General features: G+C 51.7%; 1 protein-coding gene across 1 annotated transcript; it reads right to left on the bottom strand.

Moving 5' to 3' along the window:
• Positions 1–875: 875 nt before the first annotated feature.
• On the bottom strand, positions 876–17,565 carry LOC142921854 (basal cell adhesion molecule-like). The gene is made up of 10 exons (XM_076063189.1): positions 17,487–17,565; positions 14,258–14,386; positions 13,603–13,727; positions 11,950–12,166; positions 10,523–10,587; positions 9,058–9,142; positions 8,473–8,655; positions 5,290–5,479; positions 3,959–4,113; positions 876–2,971 (listed from the first exon to the last, which is right to left on the bottom strand). Exons 2-10 carry the CDS (start codon positions 14,316–14,318, stop codon positions 2,676–2,678), a joined length of 1,377 nt encoding a protein of 458 aa, XP_075919304.1. The 5' UTR covers positions 14,319–14,386; positions 17,487–17,565; the 3' UTR covers positions 876–2,675.
• Positions 17,566–18,425: the final 860 nt, after the last annotated feature.

Here is an 18,425-nt window from a genome sequence, read left to right as displayed (position 1 = left end):
CCATGCTTTCCCACCTGATGATGGACGCTTGTGTTGCGCCCGAAACGTCGTGATTTATTTTATTTTACCTACTACGTGACTTTACCGAAAGAACCAAAGCGTATGGCTCCCATAGACTTCAATGTTAAAGGCTCCCATAGACTTCAATGTTAAAGTCTCACATAGACTTCAATGTTAAAGTCTCCCATAGACTTCAATGTTAAAGTCTCCCATAGACTTGAATGTTAAAGTCTCCCATAGACTTCAATGTTAAAGTCTCCCATAGACTTCAATGTTAAAGTCTTCCATAGACTTCAATGCTAAAGTCTCCCATAGACTTCAATGTTAAAGTCTCCCATAGACTTCAATGCTAAAGTCTCCCATAGACTTCAATGTTAAAGTCTTCCATAGACTTCAATGTTAAAGTCTCCCATAGACTTCAATGTTTAAGGCTCCCATAGACTTCAATGTTAAAGTCTCCCATAGACTTCAATGTTAAAGTCTCCCATTGACTTCAATGTTAAAGTCTCCCATAGACTTCAATGTTAAAGTCTCCCATAGACTTCAATGTTTAAGGCTCCCATAGACTTCAATGTTAAAGTCTCCCATAGACTTCAATGTTAAAGTCTCCCATTGACTTCAATGTTAAAGTCTCCCATAGACTTCAATGTTAAAGTCTCCCATAGACTTCAATGTTAAAGTCTCCCATAGACTTCAATGTTAAAGTCTCCCATAGACTTCAAAGAATATGGACACAGTAACCAACGTTATTTATTCACTCTAAGCCCTGCGCAGTTTTAATGAAGGTTATACCTGATTGTAAATCAAATGCTACTTCATTTAATTTCAAAGGCACAAACCAATAATGCTAATAAATAACAATGCGGGAATATAGATGAGTTCAAAATGAAAATGTGTTTTTTATTTGCAAGCTAACTGTATGAAAAATTACATCTGTTGAAGAAATAAATTACTTGCTCAAAGGATTAAATCACCTTCCATTACTCAATGCGCATCTCAGATTACTGTTTCTATGACTAAAGACAATGCAAGTGATCATTGCTGAGATTTTTTGCCAAGATTTGTTCCACTTGCTTGTGTACAGTCTATATATATTACTTTCATGTTACTGTTTAAATAGAACGAAGACGTCGTAATGACCCAACACCACCTATTTCACGGCGTGACTCCACAGGTGAGCCAGGCGATAGGTTTAGGTTGTGCGTCTTCTCGACGATTGCCTTGACCTTTTCTAAGATTAGCCAAATAAGCGGATTCTTTACTCATCCATCCCTCGAAGTTGGCTGTATCACTTGGGGTAGCTAATGCCCACATTAGAATGAGCCAGCACCGTTTTTTTATGACAGTAAAATAGAATGATGGATTGATCCATTGATATCAATATCGATTTCGCATTTAATTAAGCATGCATTGAATAGAATATGAAAACAATGGATTATTTGTATCTGAATGTTTATGCAATGGGCCCAAATTCACTACAATGTTATAAAAAACGGATAGATGATTTTATTTAAATTGCGGCAATTCATCTAATCACGAGGTGCAACTAGTGACATCATTGTTACACCTACATCAGAGAGCTACCTTGCATTTTCACTTAATTTGGATTCGACCAACTCTGAGAGTGAGATATAAGTAGCACATGTCAGATGACTGACACGCATTGAACTGCTCTAATGGAGCACAGGAATGTGCTGGTTAAGTGTGACCTCTTGAAGAGATGCCAGAAGATATTCTAGTGGTGTTTCTTGTGGCATCTTTACTAATTGAGACATCGATCTGCTGCCAGTAGGAATTTCCCTGCCTTGTGTATTGGCTTCGATATTACAATTCGGAACATAAATAGTTAAGCATTCAGAAAAATAGTAAAATAAAAAATACAACTGCACATTAAACATGTGCTCAGACACATTTGGCTAATCAGGGTGGAGTCTAAGGTGAAACTGGCTGTTTGCTACTGGAAAATTGATTAAGTAACTGTACTCTTTGATTTACTGTAACCATCTCTGCGTAAAAACAAATTGCATTGTCTAAGGGTATCAGCTTTCCCTGTTCCTTGGCTGTTTGCTCACGGTTCTTCAAAATGTCACGGTTAGATCCGTGTTTAAACAAATAAGAGACACTGACCTTCAAAATGTCACGGTTAGATCCGTGTTTAAACAAATAAGAGACACTGACCTTCAAAATGTCACGGTTAGATCCGTGTTTAAACAAATAAGAGACACTGACCTTCAAAATGTCACGGTTAGATTCGTGTTTAAACAAATAAGAGACACTTACCTTCAAAATGTCACGGTTAGATCCGTGTTTAAACAAATAAGAGACACTGATCTTGAAAATGTCACGGTTAGATTCGTGTTTAAACAAATAAGAGACACTGATCTACAAAATGTCAGTTAGATTCGTGTTTAAACAAATAAGAGACACTGATCTTCAAAATGTCACGGCTCGATCCGTGTTTGCGACCTGAGCTCAAAACACAAAAGACACAAGGTGATGATGATGGTGGTGATGATGGTGGTGGTGACGATGGTTGTGATGTTGACGACGGCGGTGTTGGCGCTGACGATAGCGATGGCGGCGGCGGCGGTGGCGAGGAGCCTGCTTGCAGGCCTGCCTCACGGCTCCGTGTGTCTTGGAGGCAGCGGCAGGCCGTCAACACCGCTGCTGCCTCGTCAGTGACGACCGCACATCTCGGCCAGCGACCTGCGGCCGTGCCTGGTGGCCGCGCCCATGGCCCTGTGCAGCGCCAGCGTGTGGCCACCGCCCTCCTCCTCCTCGCTCGCGACGAAGCCGACCGCGATCGCCGCCTCTCCTCCTCCCGATCCCTCCTCTTCCGACTCTCCCGAGCAAACGTGATGAAGGGCCGAAATGATGACGACGAGGAGGGGGACGATCACGAAGATGATGGTGAGGATGATGATGATCCACGGTAGACCACGTCCCGACTCCTCCGCTTCCTCCGCTCCTCCTGCGAGTGGAGAGAGACGGTGTGGGCAGAGAGCGCGGAGAGAGAGCAGAGAGAGAGGAGAGAGTGGTGAGTGGAGAGAGATAGAGAGGAGAGAACGTGGAGAGTGGAGAGAGAGAGGACAGAGTGGAGACAGATAGAGAGGAGAGAGATAGAGAGGAGAGAACGTGGAGAGAGTGGAGAGAGAGAGAGAGAGGACAGAGTGGAGACAGAGAGGAGAGAGATAGAGAGGAGAGAACGTGGAGAGAGGAGAGAGGAGAGAGAAAGGAAAGAGTGGAGACAGAGAGGAGAGCGAGTGGAGAGAGAGAGAGTGGTGAGTGGAGAGAGAGAGTGGTGAGTGGAGACAGAGAGGAGAGAGAGTGGAGAGAGAGTGGTGAGTGGAGAGAGATAGAGAGGAGAGAGAGTGGAGAGAGATAGAGGAGAGAGTGGTGAGTGGAGAGAGAGTGGTGAGTGGAGAGAGTGGAGAGAGAGTGGAGAGAGAGTGGTGAGTGGAGAGAGATAGAGAGGAGAGAGAGTGGAGAGAGAGTGGTGAGTGGAGAGAGATAGAGGAGAGAATGGTGAGAAGAGAGAGAGTGGAGAGAGAGGACAGAGTGGAGGGAGACGGCGTGGGCAGAGAGCGTGGAGAGAGAGCAGAGAGAGGAGAGAACAACATAGAGAGTGGAGAGAGAGAGGACAGAGTGGAGACAGATAGAGAGGAGAGAGTGGAGAGAGTGGAGAGAGAGTGGTGAGTGGAGAGAGAGTAGAGAGAGAGTGGAGAGAGTGGTGAGTGGAGAGAGAGTGGAGAGAGTGGAGAGAGTGGAGAGAGTAGAGAGTGGAGAGAGTAGAGAGAGTGGAGAGAGAGTAGAGAGAGTGGAGAGAGAGTGGAGAGAGAGTGGAGAGTGTGGAGAGAGTGGAGAGAGAGAGTGGCGTCTCTGCTAGTGGTATGTGAGAGAGAGAGAGAGAGACTCAGCGTCATCGCTGAGTCTCTCTCTCTCCTGCCGCCCCGGTTACCTTCCACTGTGACCTTGACGGGTCGCGACCTCACCAGGCCCCGGCACGGAGTGCGGCGAGGTGACGCACCGGGAGCGGCCGTCGCCGCCGCTCCCCCCGGACGGCCTCGCGTGTCGCGGGGCCGGCGTGGCCCCGCCGGACACCGCCTCCCCGGCCTGAGGCACGCAGAGTGCCGGGGAGGCGACGGCCGTGAGGCTCCATGAAGCGTCGGGCGCTCTCTCTGCTACACCACCCCCCCCCCCCCCCCCCGGAACGCTCACCGACACGCGAACGCTCACCGACACGCAACGACGCGCCCACACGCGTCACCGCCGAGCGGCGGTGACGTCACCGCGGCGCTCGCGCCAGGCCGTGTGCACGTCGAGGCCACCACGTGAAGTGTCGAACGCCCGCGGGCAGGAGGTTCACGAGGCAGACCCAGCAGGTGCCACGGTGCCATGGGTCGACTGAGATGCCTGGCACGGTGCACCACCTGTACCCCCTACTGTGCCACTCACCTCATTCTCATCTTCGTAAATGTCACGCACCACCATCACCACCGTCACCACCGTCACCCCCACCGTCACCACCACCGTCACCACCACCACCACCGTCACCACCACCGTCACCACCACCGTCACCACCACCGTCACCACCACCGTCACCACCATCGTCACCACCACCATCACCACCGTCACCACCACCACCACCGTCACCACCACCGTCACCACCAGCGTCTTTGTCTCCCCCGTGCTAGCGATGTTTACTACAAGTACTCATTAGAGGTTGAGTAGACCTAAGGGAGGCCCAGGACCGGTTCAGATAATCGCTATCACTGCTGTTGGCTGTGAGCGGGAATCAAACTCAGGTGGTGGTGGTGGTGGCACGGTAGTGGTGGCACGGTGGTTATGGTGGTGACACGGTGGTGGTGGTGGCACGCTGGTGGTGGTGGTGGCACGGTGGTGGTGGTGGCACGGTGGTGGTGGTGGTGGTGACGGTGGTGGTGGTGGTGACGGTGGTGGTGGTGACGGTGGTGACGGTGGTGGTGGTGGTGGCACGCTGGTGGTGGTGGCACGGTGGTGGTGGTGGTGACGGTGGTGGTGGTGGTGGCACGCTGGTGGTGGTGGTGGCACGGTGGTGGTGGTGGCACGGTGGTGGTGGTGGTGGCACGGTGGTGGTGGTGGTACGCTGGTGGTGGTGGTGGTGACGGTGGTGGTGGCACGGTGGTGGTACGCTGGTGGTGGTGGTGACGGTGGTGGCACGGTGGTGGTGGCACGGTGGTGGTGGTGGCACGGTGGTGGTGGCACGGTGGTGGTGGTGGCACGGTGGTGGCACGGTGGTTGTGGTGGCACGCTGGTGGTGGTGGTACGCTGGTGGTGGTGCTGGTGGTGATCGTGACGCAGCGACTGGGTACCTCTGCGCACTTGTAGTCGGGTATCCCGGACGACGAGGGCGTGACCTGGGTCGCCCCGGCCATGACCTGGGTCGCCCCGGCCGTGACCTGGGTCGCCGCGGTGGGGCCAAGCCTCACGTCTTCCGGGTCTGGCGAGGAGGACAGACGACAACCCCCCGCTGAAATCTCGATTTGAAGCTTTCGTGACTGCAAGGATTCATCTCCTTTGGTTCTTTCGGTAAAGTCACCACCACGTAGAATGAGAATAAAATAATAAATTGATAAAATAAAATAACGCGATAAAATTCTCACGACGTTTCAGGCACGACACAAGCGGCCTTCGTCAGGTGAAGGGACGAGACTGTCTGGACTGATGCTCCTGTTGTTTGTGGAGTGACTCATGCAGCTGGAGCTCCAGCGCTGTCCTCCAGACAGTCTCGTCCCTTCACCTGACGAAGGCCGCTTGCGTCGTGGCCGAAACGTCGTGAGAATTTTCATCGCGTCATTTTATTTCATCGATTTATTATTTTCATTCTCATTCTACGCGGCGGCGGCGACTTTTACCGAAAGGACCGAAGAAGACGACCGCCCGCTCACTCGCGGCCAAGCGGCGCCGTCCGCTCGCGACTTCCCCCCGAGGAGCCGCCGGCGGAGGAATCCGCGGAGCCGCGGGGCTCTCGGCGTGTCCCAGACGTCCAAGTCGGGGTCGCCTCCACCTCGTCTCGCGGTGACGACGACGACGACGATACAACGAGGTGGAACGGGTGGCACGAGGTGGGATGGGGTGGAACGACGATACAACGAGGTGGAACAAGGTGGAACGACGATACGAGGTGGAACGGGGTGGACGGGGTGGAACGAGCCGTCGCGCCCACCCCCACCGGGATTCCCCCAACGCGCGACGCGCAAGAGGCGACGGTTCAGCGCGAGGAAAGTCGTCCCCAGGCGACGTGGGTTCGACGCCTGGGCCAGGGCATCTCTCCCGCCTCGTAGCAGCAACAACAACAACAAAACAACAACAAAACAACAACACAAGAACAACACAACAACAACACAACAACAACAACAACAAAACAATAACAACACAACAACAAAACAACAACAACAACTCAAATAGTACAACACGCCATTCCGTCCCGGGATGCCGCCTATTGTAGGTGCCACTGGTTCTTCACGTTCTGCAGCTATATATGCCACTGGTTCTTCACGTTCTGTAGATGTAGATGTCACTGGTTTTAAACGTTCTGCAGATGTAGATGCCACTGGTTCTTCACGTTCAGTAGATGTAGATGTCACTGGTTCTTCACGTTCTGCAGATGTAGATGCCACTGGTTCTTCACGTTCTGCGGATGTAGATGCCACTGGTTCTTCACGTTCTGTAGATGTAGATGCCACTGGTTCTTCACGTTCTGTAGATGTAGATGCCACTGGTTCTCCACGTTCTGCAGCTATAGATGCCACTGGTTCTTCACGTTCTGTAGATGTAGATGTCACTGGTTCTTCACGATCTGTAGATGTAGATGCCACTGGTTCTTCACGTTCTGTAGATGTAGATGTCACTGGTTCTTCACGTTCTGCAGATGTAAATGCCACTGGTTCTTCACGTTCTGTAGATGTAGATACCACTGGTTCTTCACGTTCTGTAGATGTAGATGCCACTGGTTCTTCACGTTCTACAGATGTAGATGCCACTGGTTCTTCACGTTCTGCAGATGTAGAAGCCACTGGTTCTTCACGTTCTGTAGATGTAGATGCCACTGGTTCTTCACGTTCTGTAGATGTAGATGCCACTGGTTCTTCACGTTCTGCAGCTATAGATGCCACTGGTTCTTCACGTTCTTTAGATGTAGATGTCACTGGTTCTTCACGTTCTGCAGATGTAGATGCCACTGGTTCTTCACGTTCAGTAGATGTAGATGTCACTGGTTCTTCACGTTCTGCAGATGTAGATGCCACTGGTTCTTCACGTTCTGTAGATGTAGATGCCACTGGTTCTTCACATTCTGCAGATGTAGATGCCACTGGTTCTTCACCTTCTTCAGATGTAGATACCACTGGTTCTTCACGTTCTGCAGATGTAGATGCCACTGGTTCTTCGTGTTCTGCAGATGTAGATGCCACTGGTTCTTCGCGTTCTGCAGATGTAGATGCCACTGGTTCTTCATGTTCTACAGGTGTAGATGCCACTGGTTCTTCACGTTCTACAGATGTAGATGCCACTGGTTCTTCACGTTCTGCAGATGTAGATGCCACTGGTTCTTCACGCTCTGCAGGTGTAGATGCCACTGGTTCTTCACGTTCTCCAGATGTAGATGCCACTGGTTCTTCATGTTCTGTAGATGCCACTGGATCTTCACTATCTGTAGATGTAGATGTCACTGGTTCTTCACGTTCTGCAGATGTAGAAGCCAGTGGTTTTTCACGTTCTGCAGATATAGATGTCACTGGTTTTTCACGTTCTGCAGGTGTAGATGCCACTGGTTGTTCACGTTCTGCAGATGTAGATGCCACTGGTTCTTCACGTTCGGCAGATGTAGATGTCACTGGTTCTACACGTTCTGCAGATGTAGATGCCACTGGTTCTTCATGTTCTGCAAATGTAGATGCCACTGGTTCTTCACGTTCTTCAGATGTAGATGCCACTGGTTCTTCACGTTCTGCAGATGTAGATGCCTCTGGTTCTTCACGTTCTGTAGATGTAGATGCCACTGGTTCTTCACGTTCTGTAGATGTAGATGCCACTGGTCTTCACATTCTACAGATGTAGATGCCACTGATTCTTCACATTCTGCAGATGTAGATGCCTCTGGTTCTTCACGTTCTGTAGATGTAGATGCCACTGGTTGTTCATGTTCTACAGATGTAAAAGCCACCACCGCCATCTATTGCGTGGCGGTTGAACTTACAACTCTCGTTCCGAACAGGCAACTGGACTTACAAACAGGTTTGAGCGTCTCTCTGAACGTTCAAAAGTCAAATGTTCATAGGCAGTGGTAGTCTCTGTGTTTAATTTGACCTTAACCCAATAAGATGGTCCGTCAGGCATGTATTTTCTGTTGTGCACGTCACACACATTTGTCTGTTGTGCACGTCACACGCGTTCGTTGTGCACCGGCGTCTGCCTGGTGTCCCGTGTACTCACAATGCAGCCCCACGTGGATCGTCTCCGAGGCAAAGGCCTCGCTCCTGCCGCCCGGCATCGTGTAGTTCACCACGCAGCGGTACCCGGCTCCCACATCCCGCTCCTCCGGTTTGTAGCTCAGGATGGATGTCACGGCGAAGGTGCCGTTGGCCTCCGTCGCTACCGTCCGCGTCACTTTCACGTCTAGCCACGCGCACGCATGCAAAGACAAAGATCCCCCGTGTGGACTTCAACAGACCGTTGGGACAAGTGCTGTTAGCGAGTGGCAGCCCGGCACGACACGCGAGGGGGTGGGCGGCCATCACCACGCCCCGCCAGCTTTGTCCCCGCGGCGCTAGCGATGTTTACTCACTGCACCACGTAATAGTGTACACTATGCAATACACGGCACTATAGCAGACGTATTCACCAACAGATACATTAACCGACAGATACATTCACCAGCAGATACATTCACCAGCAGATACACTAACCAACAGATATATTCACCAACAGATACATTAACCAACAGATACATTCACCAGCAGATATATTCACCGGCAGATACATTAACCAACAGATATATTCACCAGCAGATATACTTACCAGGTGATGGCAACAGGGGCAGGGAAGCCTTGTACCAGGTGATGTGGGGCTCTGGGTAAGCGTTGTGCACGAAACATTTACCAATCTGCACGAGAGGGAAACAGACCAACACACACAACAAAGAACCCCTGTATAGCCTTAACAGACTGTAGGGGCAAGTGCTGTTAGCGAGCACCTATAAAGGCCGGAACGGTACACGAGGGGGTGGGTGGCCAGCACCACGCCCGACCGCCTTTGTCTCCCTAGTGGCAATGTTTACACACCGCACCAGGTACTCATTTGAGGCTGAGTCGACCTAGAGGAGGTCCAGGACCGGTTCAGATAATCGTCACTGGTGTTGGCCGTGAGCGGGAATCGAACCCGGATCGCCAGGTTCATAGCGCAGCGCGCTAACCGCTACACTACCGCTCCTCACTCACACATAGACACTCACACAGAGACACACACAAACACTCACACACAGAGACACTCACACAGAGACACACAGACACTCACACACAGAGACACTCACACAGGGAGACACACACAGAGACACTCACACACAGAAACACACACAGACCAACACACACAACAAAGACAAAGAACCCATGTATAGCCTTAACAGACTGTAGGGGCAAGTGCTGTTAGCGAGCACCTTTGAAGGCCAGAACGGCACACGAGGGGGTGGGTGGCCAGCACCACGCCCGGTCGCCTTTGTCTCCCCGGTGCTGGCGATGTTTTTACGCACCGCACCCGGTATTTGAGGCCGAGTCGACCTAGGGGAGGCACAGGAACCGGTTCAGATCATCGTCACCGGTATTGGCCGTGAGCGGGAATCGAACCCGGGTTGCCAGGGTAGTAGCGTTGTCCACGTCGGGATCGAACCCACGACCTCCTGCGTACCAGGCGAGGTAGTCGACATCCCCCTAACCAAAACTAAACCACGTTTGAATCTACGCACGAATCGGTGGCGTCTACAGCACAGCTGTTGGCGTGCGGCCGTTTTCGCGAAGGGGACGCCGTGAAGGTAAAAAAAAAAACAACCCTTAAATGACCGTCAGCGGACGGTGCAACAGGAATTTGAAATAAAAAAATGTCAACGTATTCTAGATTTAAAGCTTTCGTGACTGCAAGGATCTCCATACTCTTTGGTTCTATTCGGTAAAGTCACCACGTAGGTAAAAAAGTAAAACAACAAAAAATCACGACGTTTCGGCCACAACACAAGCGGCCTTCATCAGGTGAAGGGATCAGGCTGTCTCGAGGACAGTGCTGGAGTGAAACACAGCCACGCTCAGACCGCGACCTTTAAGCGTGGCTGTGTTTCACTCCAGCACTGTCCTCGAGACAGCCTGATCCCTTCACCTGACGAAGGCCGCTTGTGTTGTGGCCGAAACGTCGTGATTTTTGTTGTTTTATTTTTTACCTACGTGGTGACTTTACCGAATAGAACCAAAGAGAATGTCAACGTAGGCCAAGGGCTCACCTCGTGGCGCTGTCCGTTGAACAGCACGGGCCGCTTGCTCGCCGTCACGGCCGCCGTGGGGGCCGCTGGAAGGGAAGCGAGGGGAGGGGCCGTCCCGTGCGTCAATTTGTCGCGGGGCCGTCATCGGCCACTTGCTCCTGAGTCCGACCTCACTCCGAAATGTGGCCGGGTAGTGCGTCATGTATAGTAGCAGCAGTGTGCACGCCGTGCAACGCGTGTGGAATCGACGGGAGTGAAGTTGGACTTACGGGCAAAATAGACTAACGAACGTGGACCCTCTGGATCCCGGCTTGTTCGTATGTGGGTAACGTTCGTAAGAAGTAACGTCGGTAAGTAGTAGAGACCACGCAAAAATATTCGCGAGTGAGTCACTGTGGTAACGTTCGTAAGTAGAGACGTCACGCAGTAACGTTCGTAAGCAGGGGAGCCCTCGTAATGTCCACTAAGGAGTCTCCGTAGCAACGTCCGTAAGTAAGGGGAGCCCTCGTAATGTCCACTAAGGAGTCTCCGTAGCAACGTCCGTAAGTAAGGGGAGTCCTCGTAATATCCACTAAGGAGTCTCCGTAGCAACGTCCGTAAGTAAGGGGAGTCCTCGTAATGTCCAATAAGGAGTCTCCGTAGCAACGTCCGTAAGTAAGGGGAGTCCTCGTAATGTCCACTAAGGAGTCTCCGTAGCAACGTCCGTAAGTAAGGGGAGTCCTCGTAATGTCCACTAAGGAGTCTCCGTAGCAACGTCCGTAAGTAAGGGGAGTCCTCGTAATGTCCACTAAGGAGTCTCCGTAGCAACGTCCGTAAGAAAGGGGAGTCCTTGTAATGTCCACTAAGAGGTCTCCGTAGCAACATCCGTAAGTAAGGGGAGTCCTCGCAATGTCCACTAAGGAGTCTCCGTAGCAACGTCCGTAAGAAAGGGGAGTCCTTGTAATGTCCACTAAGAGGTCTCCGTAGCAACATCCGTAAGTAAGGGGAGTCCTCGCAATGTCCACTAAGGAGTCTCCGTAGCAACGTCCGTAAGTAAGGGGAGTCCTCGCAATGTCCACTAAGGAGTCTCCGTAGCAACGTCCGTAAGTAAGGGGAGTCCTCGCAATGTCTACTAAGGAGTCTCCGTAGCAACGTCCGTAAGTAAGGGGAGTCCTCGTAATATCCACTAAGGAGTCTCCGTAGCAACGTCCGTAAGTAAGGGGAGTCCTCGTAATAGCCACTAAGGAGTCTCCGTAGCAATGTCCGTAAGTAAGGGGAGTCCTCGTAATGTCCACTAAGGAGTCTCCGTAGCAACGTCCGTAAGTAAGGGGGGTCCTCGTAATGTCCACTAAGGAGTCTCCGTAGCAACGTCCGTAAGTAAGGGGGGTCCACGTCGTAGGGGACGTCCCCCCCCCCCCCCCACTGCGCGTCATTCTAAAGTGAGTAGCCCCGACCGTGAGCTCGCTTACAAAACAGCCGCACTCTTGTGGTCGCCTCTGCCACACCGGCCCGCCCCGCAAACACCTGGCAGATGAAGTCTCGCTCATCCGCGACCACCGTCGCGTCCAGCGCCAGGGCGGAATCGTCACGTTGGGCATCAATGCGGTCCGTGTAGCCGGTGTCCCCGTCGGCCACGAAGCGACGTAAGTCGCGGTACGATATCCTCACTCGCGAAGTTGTCGAAATCTGCGCCGGGGGGGGTTTTGGCGACGGCGGTCGGGCGGATGACAGCGTGGTGAGTCTATGGGTAGCAGTGGTGAGTCTATGGGTGGTGGTGAGTCTATGGGTGGCAGTGCTGAGTCTATGGGTAGTGTTGAGTCTATGGGTGGCAGTGTTGAGTCTATGGGCAGCAGTGTTGAGTCTATGGGTGGCAGTGCTGAGTCTATGGGTAGCAGTGTTGAGTCTATGGGTAGCAGTGTTGAGTCTATGGGTAGCAGTGTTGAGTCTATGGGTGGCGGTGTTGAGTCTATGGGCAGCAGTGTTGAGTTTACGGGCAGTGTTGAGTCTATGGGTAGCAGTGCTGAGTCTATGGGTGGCAGTGTTGAGTCTATGGGTGGCAGTGTTGAGTCTATGGGTAGCAGTGTTGACTCTATGGGTGGCAGTGTTGAGTCTATGGGTGGCAGTGTTGAGTCTATGGGCAGCAGTGTTGAGTTTACGGGCAGTGTTGAGTCTATGGGTAGCAGTGCTGAGTCTATGGGTGGCAGTGTTGAGTCTACGGCAGTGTTGAGTCTATGGGTAGCAGTGCTGAGTCTATGGTGCAGTGTTGAGTCTATGGTGCGGTGTTGAGTCTATGGGCAGTGTTGAGTCTATGGTGCAGTGTTGAGTCTATGGTGCAGTGTTGAGTCTATGGTGCAGTATTGAGTCTATGGGCAGTGTTGAGTCTATGGTGCAGTGTTGAGTCTATGGGCAGTGTTGAGTTAACGGTGCAGTGTTGAGTCTATGGTGCAGTGTTGAGTCTATGGTACAGTGTTGAGTCTATGGTGCAGTGTTGAGTCTATGGGTGGCAGTGTTGAGTCTATGGGCAGCAGTGTTGAGTCTATGGGTGGCAGTGCTGAGTCTATGGGTAGCAGTGTTGAGTCTATGGGTAGCAGTGTTGAGTCTATGGGTGGCAGTGTTGAGTCTATGGGCAGCAGTGTTGAGTTTACGGGCAGTGTTGAGTCTATGGGTAGCAGTGCTGAGTCTATGGGTGGCAGTGTTGAGTCTACGGGCAGTGTTGAGTCTATGGGTAGCAGTGCTGAGTCTATGGTGCAGTGTTGAGTCTATGGTGCGGTGTTGAGTCTATGGGCAGTGTTGAGTCTATGGTGCAGTGTTGAGTCAATGGTGCAGTGTTGAGTCTATGGTGCAGTGTTGAGTCTATGGGCAGTGTTGAGTCTATGGTGCAGTGTTGAGTCTATGGGCAGTGTTGAGTTTACGGTGCAGTGTTGAGTCTATGGTGCAGTGTTGAGTCTATGGTACAGTGTTGAGTCTATGGTGCAGTGTTGAGTCTATGGGTAGCAGTGTTGAGTCTATGGGTGGCAGTGTTGTGTCTATGGGTAGCAGTGCTGAGTCTTTTGCTCACCGTACGTATCTGCCCGTGACAAGTGGCGGTGTGCGGGGGGGTGGGTGGGGGTGGCGGTACTCACGATGAACCACTGGGTGACCACGCCGCTAGCCACGGAGACGTTGTACGTGCAGGGGACCACCAGAGGGCGTCCCAGTTCCACCTCGACCAGCGGCCTCACGGAGATGGAGATCGCCGCATGGCCACCTGCCACGATCACCGCACGCAGACTCCTAGTGTAGTGTATAGTGTATAGTAGTGTAGTGTATAATGTAGTGTATAGTGTAGTGTATAGTGTAGTGTACAGTGTAGTGTATAGTGTAGTGTATAGTGTAGTGTACAGTGTAGTGTACAGTGTAGTGTAGTGTATAGTGTAGTGTACAGTGTAGTGTACAGTGTAGTGTATAGTGTAGTGTATAGTGTAGTGTACAGTGTAGTGTGTAGTGTAGTGTATAGTGTACAGTGTAGTGTACAGTGTAGTGTACAGTGTAGTGTATAGTGTAGTAGTGTAGTGTATAGTAGTGTAGTGTATAGTGTAGTGTATAGTGTAGTGTATAGTAGTGTAGTGTATAGTAGTGTAGTGTATAGTGTAGTGTATAATGTATAGTAGTGTAGTGTGTAGTGTAGTGTATAGTGTATAGTGTAGTGTATAGTAGTGCAGTGTATAGTGTAGTATACAGTAGCGATGCCCCCGCTGTGTGCTGCGGTGTGACGACGTACACGATGGCGATCATCACCTTGCAAGGAGGAGAAGGAGGAGAGGAGGAGGAGCAGCACCACCAGACACCGTGGCAACATTTTGTCGGCACCGTCCTCGCCGCAGATTGTGGAGCCGTCAAACCACCGTGGCCTTCCCGTCGCTAGTCCTAGTGTAAGTATTAAACGCGACGCATTTCACGATACCCGTCGAGCGGTCCTCCACTCACGACGGAGATGCGTTACGACGACCCTCACCGCAGGTCTAAAATATCGTTAAGTCTTAGCCTACCTATGTGAACTGCAATTTAATAGAAAGTTTCTTCAGGAAACAAACCTATCCGCTGTAAAAACTTTTAACGCGCATTTAACGTACAGTATCGTGCTAACCCTAACATGAAATCGCTAAACCTACGTACCGTACTCTACGTACCGTACTCTACGTACCGTACTCTACGTACCGTACTGTACATACCGTACTGTACGTACCGTACTCTATGTACCGTACTCCACGTACCGTACTCCACGTACCGTACTGTACGTACCGTACTCTACGTACAGTACTCTACGTACCGTACTCCACGTACCGCACTCCACGTACCGTACTCTACGTACCGTACTCTACGTACCGTACTCCACGTACCGTACTCTACGTACCGTACTCCACGTACCGTACGGTACGTACCGTACTCCACGTACCGTACTCTACGTACTGTACTCTACGTACCGTACTCTACGTACCGTACTCTACGTACCGTACTCCACGTACCGTACTCTACGTACCGTACTCTACGTACCGTACTCTACGTACCGTACTCTACGTACAGTACTCTACGTACCGTACTCTACGTACCGTACTGTATGTACCGTACTCTACGTACAGTACTCTACGTACCGTACTCTACGTACCGTACTCCACGTACCGTACTCCACGTACAGTACTCTACGTACCGTACTCTACGTACCGTACTCTACGTACCGTACTCTACGTACCGTACTCCACGTACCGTACTCTACGTACTGTACACACACTGAACGTATCGTAACGTATCGTATTGTGCTGCACTCGCCAAGATTCGTACCTCGTAGTACGCTGCTGCGTTTGCCTGCCGCGCGAAGGTGAAAAAAAAATGAAAAAAAAAATCTTCTTTGGTTCTTTCGGTAAAGTCACCGCCACGTAGAATGAGAATAAAATAATAAATTGTTATAACCTGTCGTCCCGACAGGTTTGTTCCTTTCACCTGAAGAAGGCCACTTGTGTTGTGGCTGAAACGTCGTGAGAATTTAATCGTGTTAATTTATTACTTTATTCTCATTCTACGCGGTGGTGACTTTACCGAAAGAACCAAAGAGGATGAACTCTCGCGGTCATGAAAGCTTTAAATTGAAACGCAAAAAAAAGTAATAAAAGTAAATCACGACGTTTGACGGAAGCAACGCGAAGTGTGGTTCCATTGCTGGGGAGCAAATGGGCCGGCGGTCCCCTCTCGTCACACCCCCCCCCACGAACTCACACACGCCCCACTAGACACCCACACACACGCCCCACTAAACACCCACACACACGCCCAACTAGACACCCACACGCACGCCCCACTAAACACCCACACGCACGCCCCACTAAACACCCGCACGCACGCCCCACTAAACACCCACACGCACGCCCCACTAAACACCCGCACGCACGCCCCACTAAACACCCGCACGCACGCCCCACTAAACACCCGCACGCACCCCCGTAGGGTCTCGAGGAGGGATCTACCCGGCACGGTGGGTCTTCACCCGAGGGCCCCCGCTAGCGGGGACGTCCCGCGGTTTCCCCGGACCGGGAAATTGGCCGAGCCCCTCCCAGACCGGATTAAACGGCGGGCCCCCCCTAAAAGGGGGCATAGAGCTTGACAGGACCGGCGGCGACGAAGCCCGCGCGGCACGGGGGACGGTGCCCCCGAGGCGAGCTCCCTGCGGCAGGGCGCACGGCGGCATGGGAGGGAACAGCCCCTAGGCGGACAGGAGGAGGATCTGAGAGAGCGAGGGACCGAGGGGATTGTCGGCGAGTCGGCGGCGGCGGGGGAACGCAGAGCGTTCAAAACGTCCGCGGGAAGGATTCGAGCGGACGCGCGGGATGACGTCACGTGACACGGGGATTGACGGGCTTTGAGAACGTAATGGGGGGGGGAAATTGGGATCGGCGTTCTTCTGGAGCGGCGAGAGAGAAGACCGGCCGCCCTCGGCGGTCCGCGGCGGACGCCCCCGGGGCCGGGTTCGGCCGACAACGACCGCCCGGAGCAAAGTCTCCGAGGCGAGCGTCTTCCCCCCCAACAACGCCCCTCCCGCCGCCGCGCAGCTGGAAAGACGAGCGAGCACGGGCGGCCGATCCGGGCCCAGTTCGCGGCGAGCCCCGGCCGGGGGGACGGTCGCTCTCCGCCGAGGGGAGGCGGCAAGAGGTCAGGGCGCGGTCCGCAGGGAGCTGGCTGGAGGGGAGGCCCGCAAGCCAAGGGGTCGCCATTCATGCCGGGAGTAAAAACCTTGGCGCCGGACTGGCCGGCCGACGCGTTGCGCGTTAAGAGGGCTCAAAGGAGCGGTGGGACAGCAATCGGCGTCACCGCTGTGTGTGTGGGTGACTCCGATCAGTGCGGGTACCGCGTGATCCCACGTACTAAATAAATAATTAAATAGACGACCGCTCCCGCGCAGAGATTAATTGATTGATTCCGGGCGCTGGGCGGCTTGTTTTGTACGACGGCTTAGTGAAATAATTAATTGGTTCATTCATACCAGCTGCGAGCGGGCGATTTAAACATCACGTTTAAACATATTTAAACGACATGTCACATTTAAACAACGTCATCACATTTAAACAACGACATGACGTCATCCGCGCGGTTAGGACGCGCGCCAAATTAACCCCTAGGCTTCCGTCAAACGGCACAAAAAAAACTAAAAAATTACTGTGTCGTAGAATATTTTGTTCTGTTCAATTTATTTCAAAGCCGTCGTATGATGAGACGAAGAAGCAATTTGTAAGTATCACGGTATAATAATAATTATTATTTTACGCGGCATATCTCACAAAAACTCGTGGTCAAACTCGATTATTTCGTGAAAGTCCACGTAGAAACGAGAAAATAATACATTAAATAATGGCAACACGACGTTTCGATCATGATCAGGTTTAAATGAAAGAGAAAACGAACCTAGTAAAGTTAATAATATTAATATAATTCAATAAAACACACACAGAGACGTCTCACACAACAGTCAACACCCAACCTGGTTGATTGACGTTGGGAGACCACGCCCACACACGTGATCGTCTAACACGGTCGATTCCCACGTATTCACAGTAAGAATCGATTAATGAAGGTTCATTTTAGACCACTGTTTAGTCCCATGTTATCACAACGGAAATCGATTTTATTAGCCTAATCCACTATAAATCGATTCCCATGTTATACCAAAGGAAATCGACGCCATACATCCATAACTCTACTATAATCGATTCCTAATTGCATCCCATTGGGAATCGACGCGTGTATATTTAATCGAACGTTAAATCGATTTTCTCTGCACGTGACTTGGCGTGTTGTGAATGGCGATGCGGAAACTCTTCGTCCTCCACCTCGTCACGTGGTGCAGCAGCCACGGTGAGCCGAGCCAATCGATACATCGGTGGAACGGTGGTGCAGTGATTAGCGCACTGTGTGTGTGGGGAGCGGTGGTGCAGTGGTTAGCGCACTGTGTGAGTGGTGTGTCTGTGTGTTGTGTGTGTGTGGTGTGTGTGTGTGGTGTGTCTGTGTGTGGTGTGTGTGTGTGGTGTGTGTGGTGTGTCTGTGTGTGGTGTGTGTGATGTGTGTGGTGTGTGTGTGGTGTGTGTGGTGTGTGTGTGACTGTGTGTGTGGTGTGTGTGTAGTGTGTGTGTGGTGTGTGTGTGACTGTGTGTGTGGTGTGTCTGTGTGTTGTGTGGTGTGTCTGTGTGTGGTGTGTGTGTGTGGTGTGTGTGTGGTGTGTGTGTCTGTGTGTGGAGTGTGTGTGTGGTGTGTGTGTGGTGTGTGTGTCTGTGTGTGGAGTGTGTGGTGTGTCTGTGTGTGGTGTGTCTGTGTGTGGTGTGTGTGTGTGGTGTGTGTGGTGTGTCTGTTTGCGGTGTGTCTGTGTGTGGTGTGTCTGTGTGTGGTGTGTGTGGTGTGTCTGTGTGTGGTGTGTGTGGTGTAT

This window comes from Petromyzon marinus, unplaced genomic scaffold, assembly GCF_048934315.1.
Source record: "Petromyzon marinus isolate PM22_M1 ecotype Great Lakes invasive population unplaced genomic scaffold, UKy_Petmar_22M1.pri1.0 PM_G_Scaffold_9, whole genome shotgun sequence".
In the NCBI taxonomy this organism is placed as follows: Eukaryota; Metazoa; Chordata; class Hyperoartia; order Petromyzontiformes; family Petromyzontidae; genus Petromyzon; species Petromyzon marinus.
Note: the sequence above shows the minus strand (reverse complement) of the source record. Positions and strands in the feature narration are given on the sequence as shown.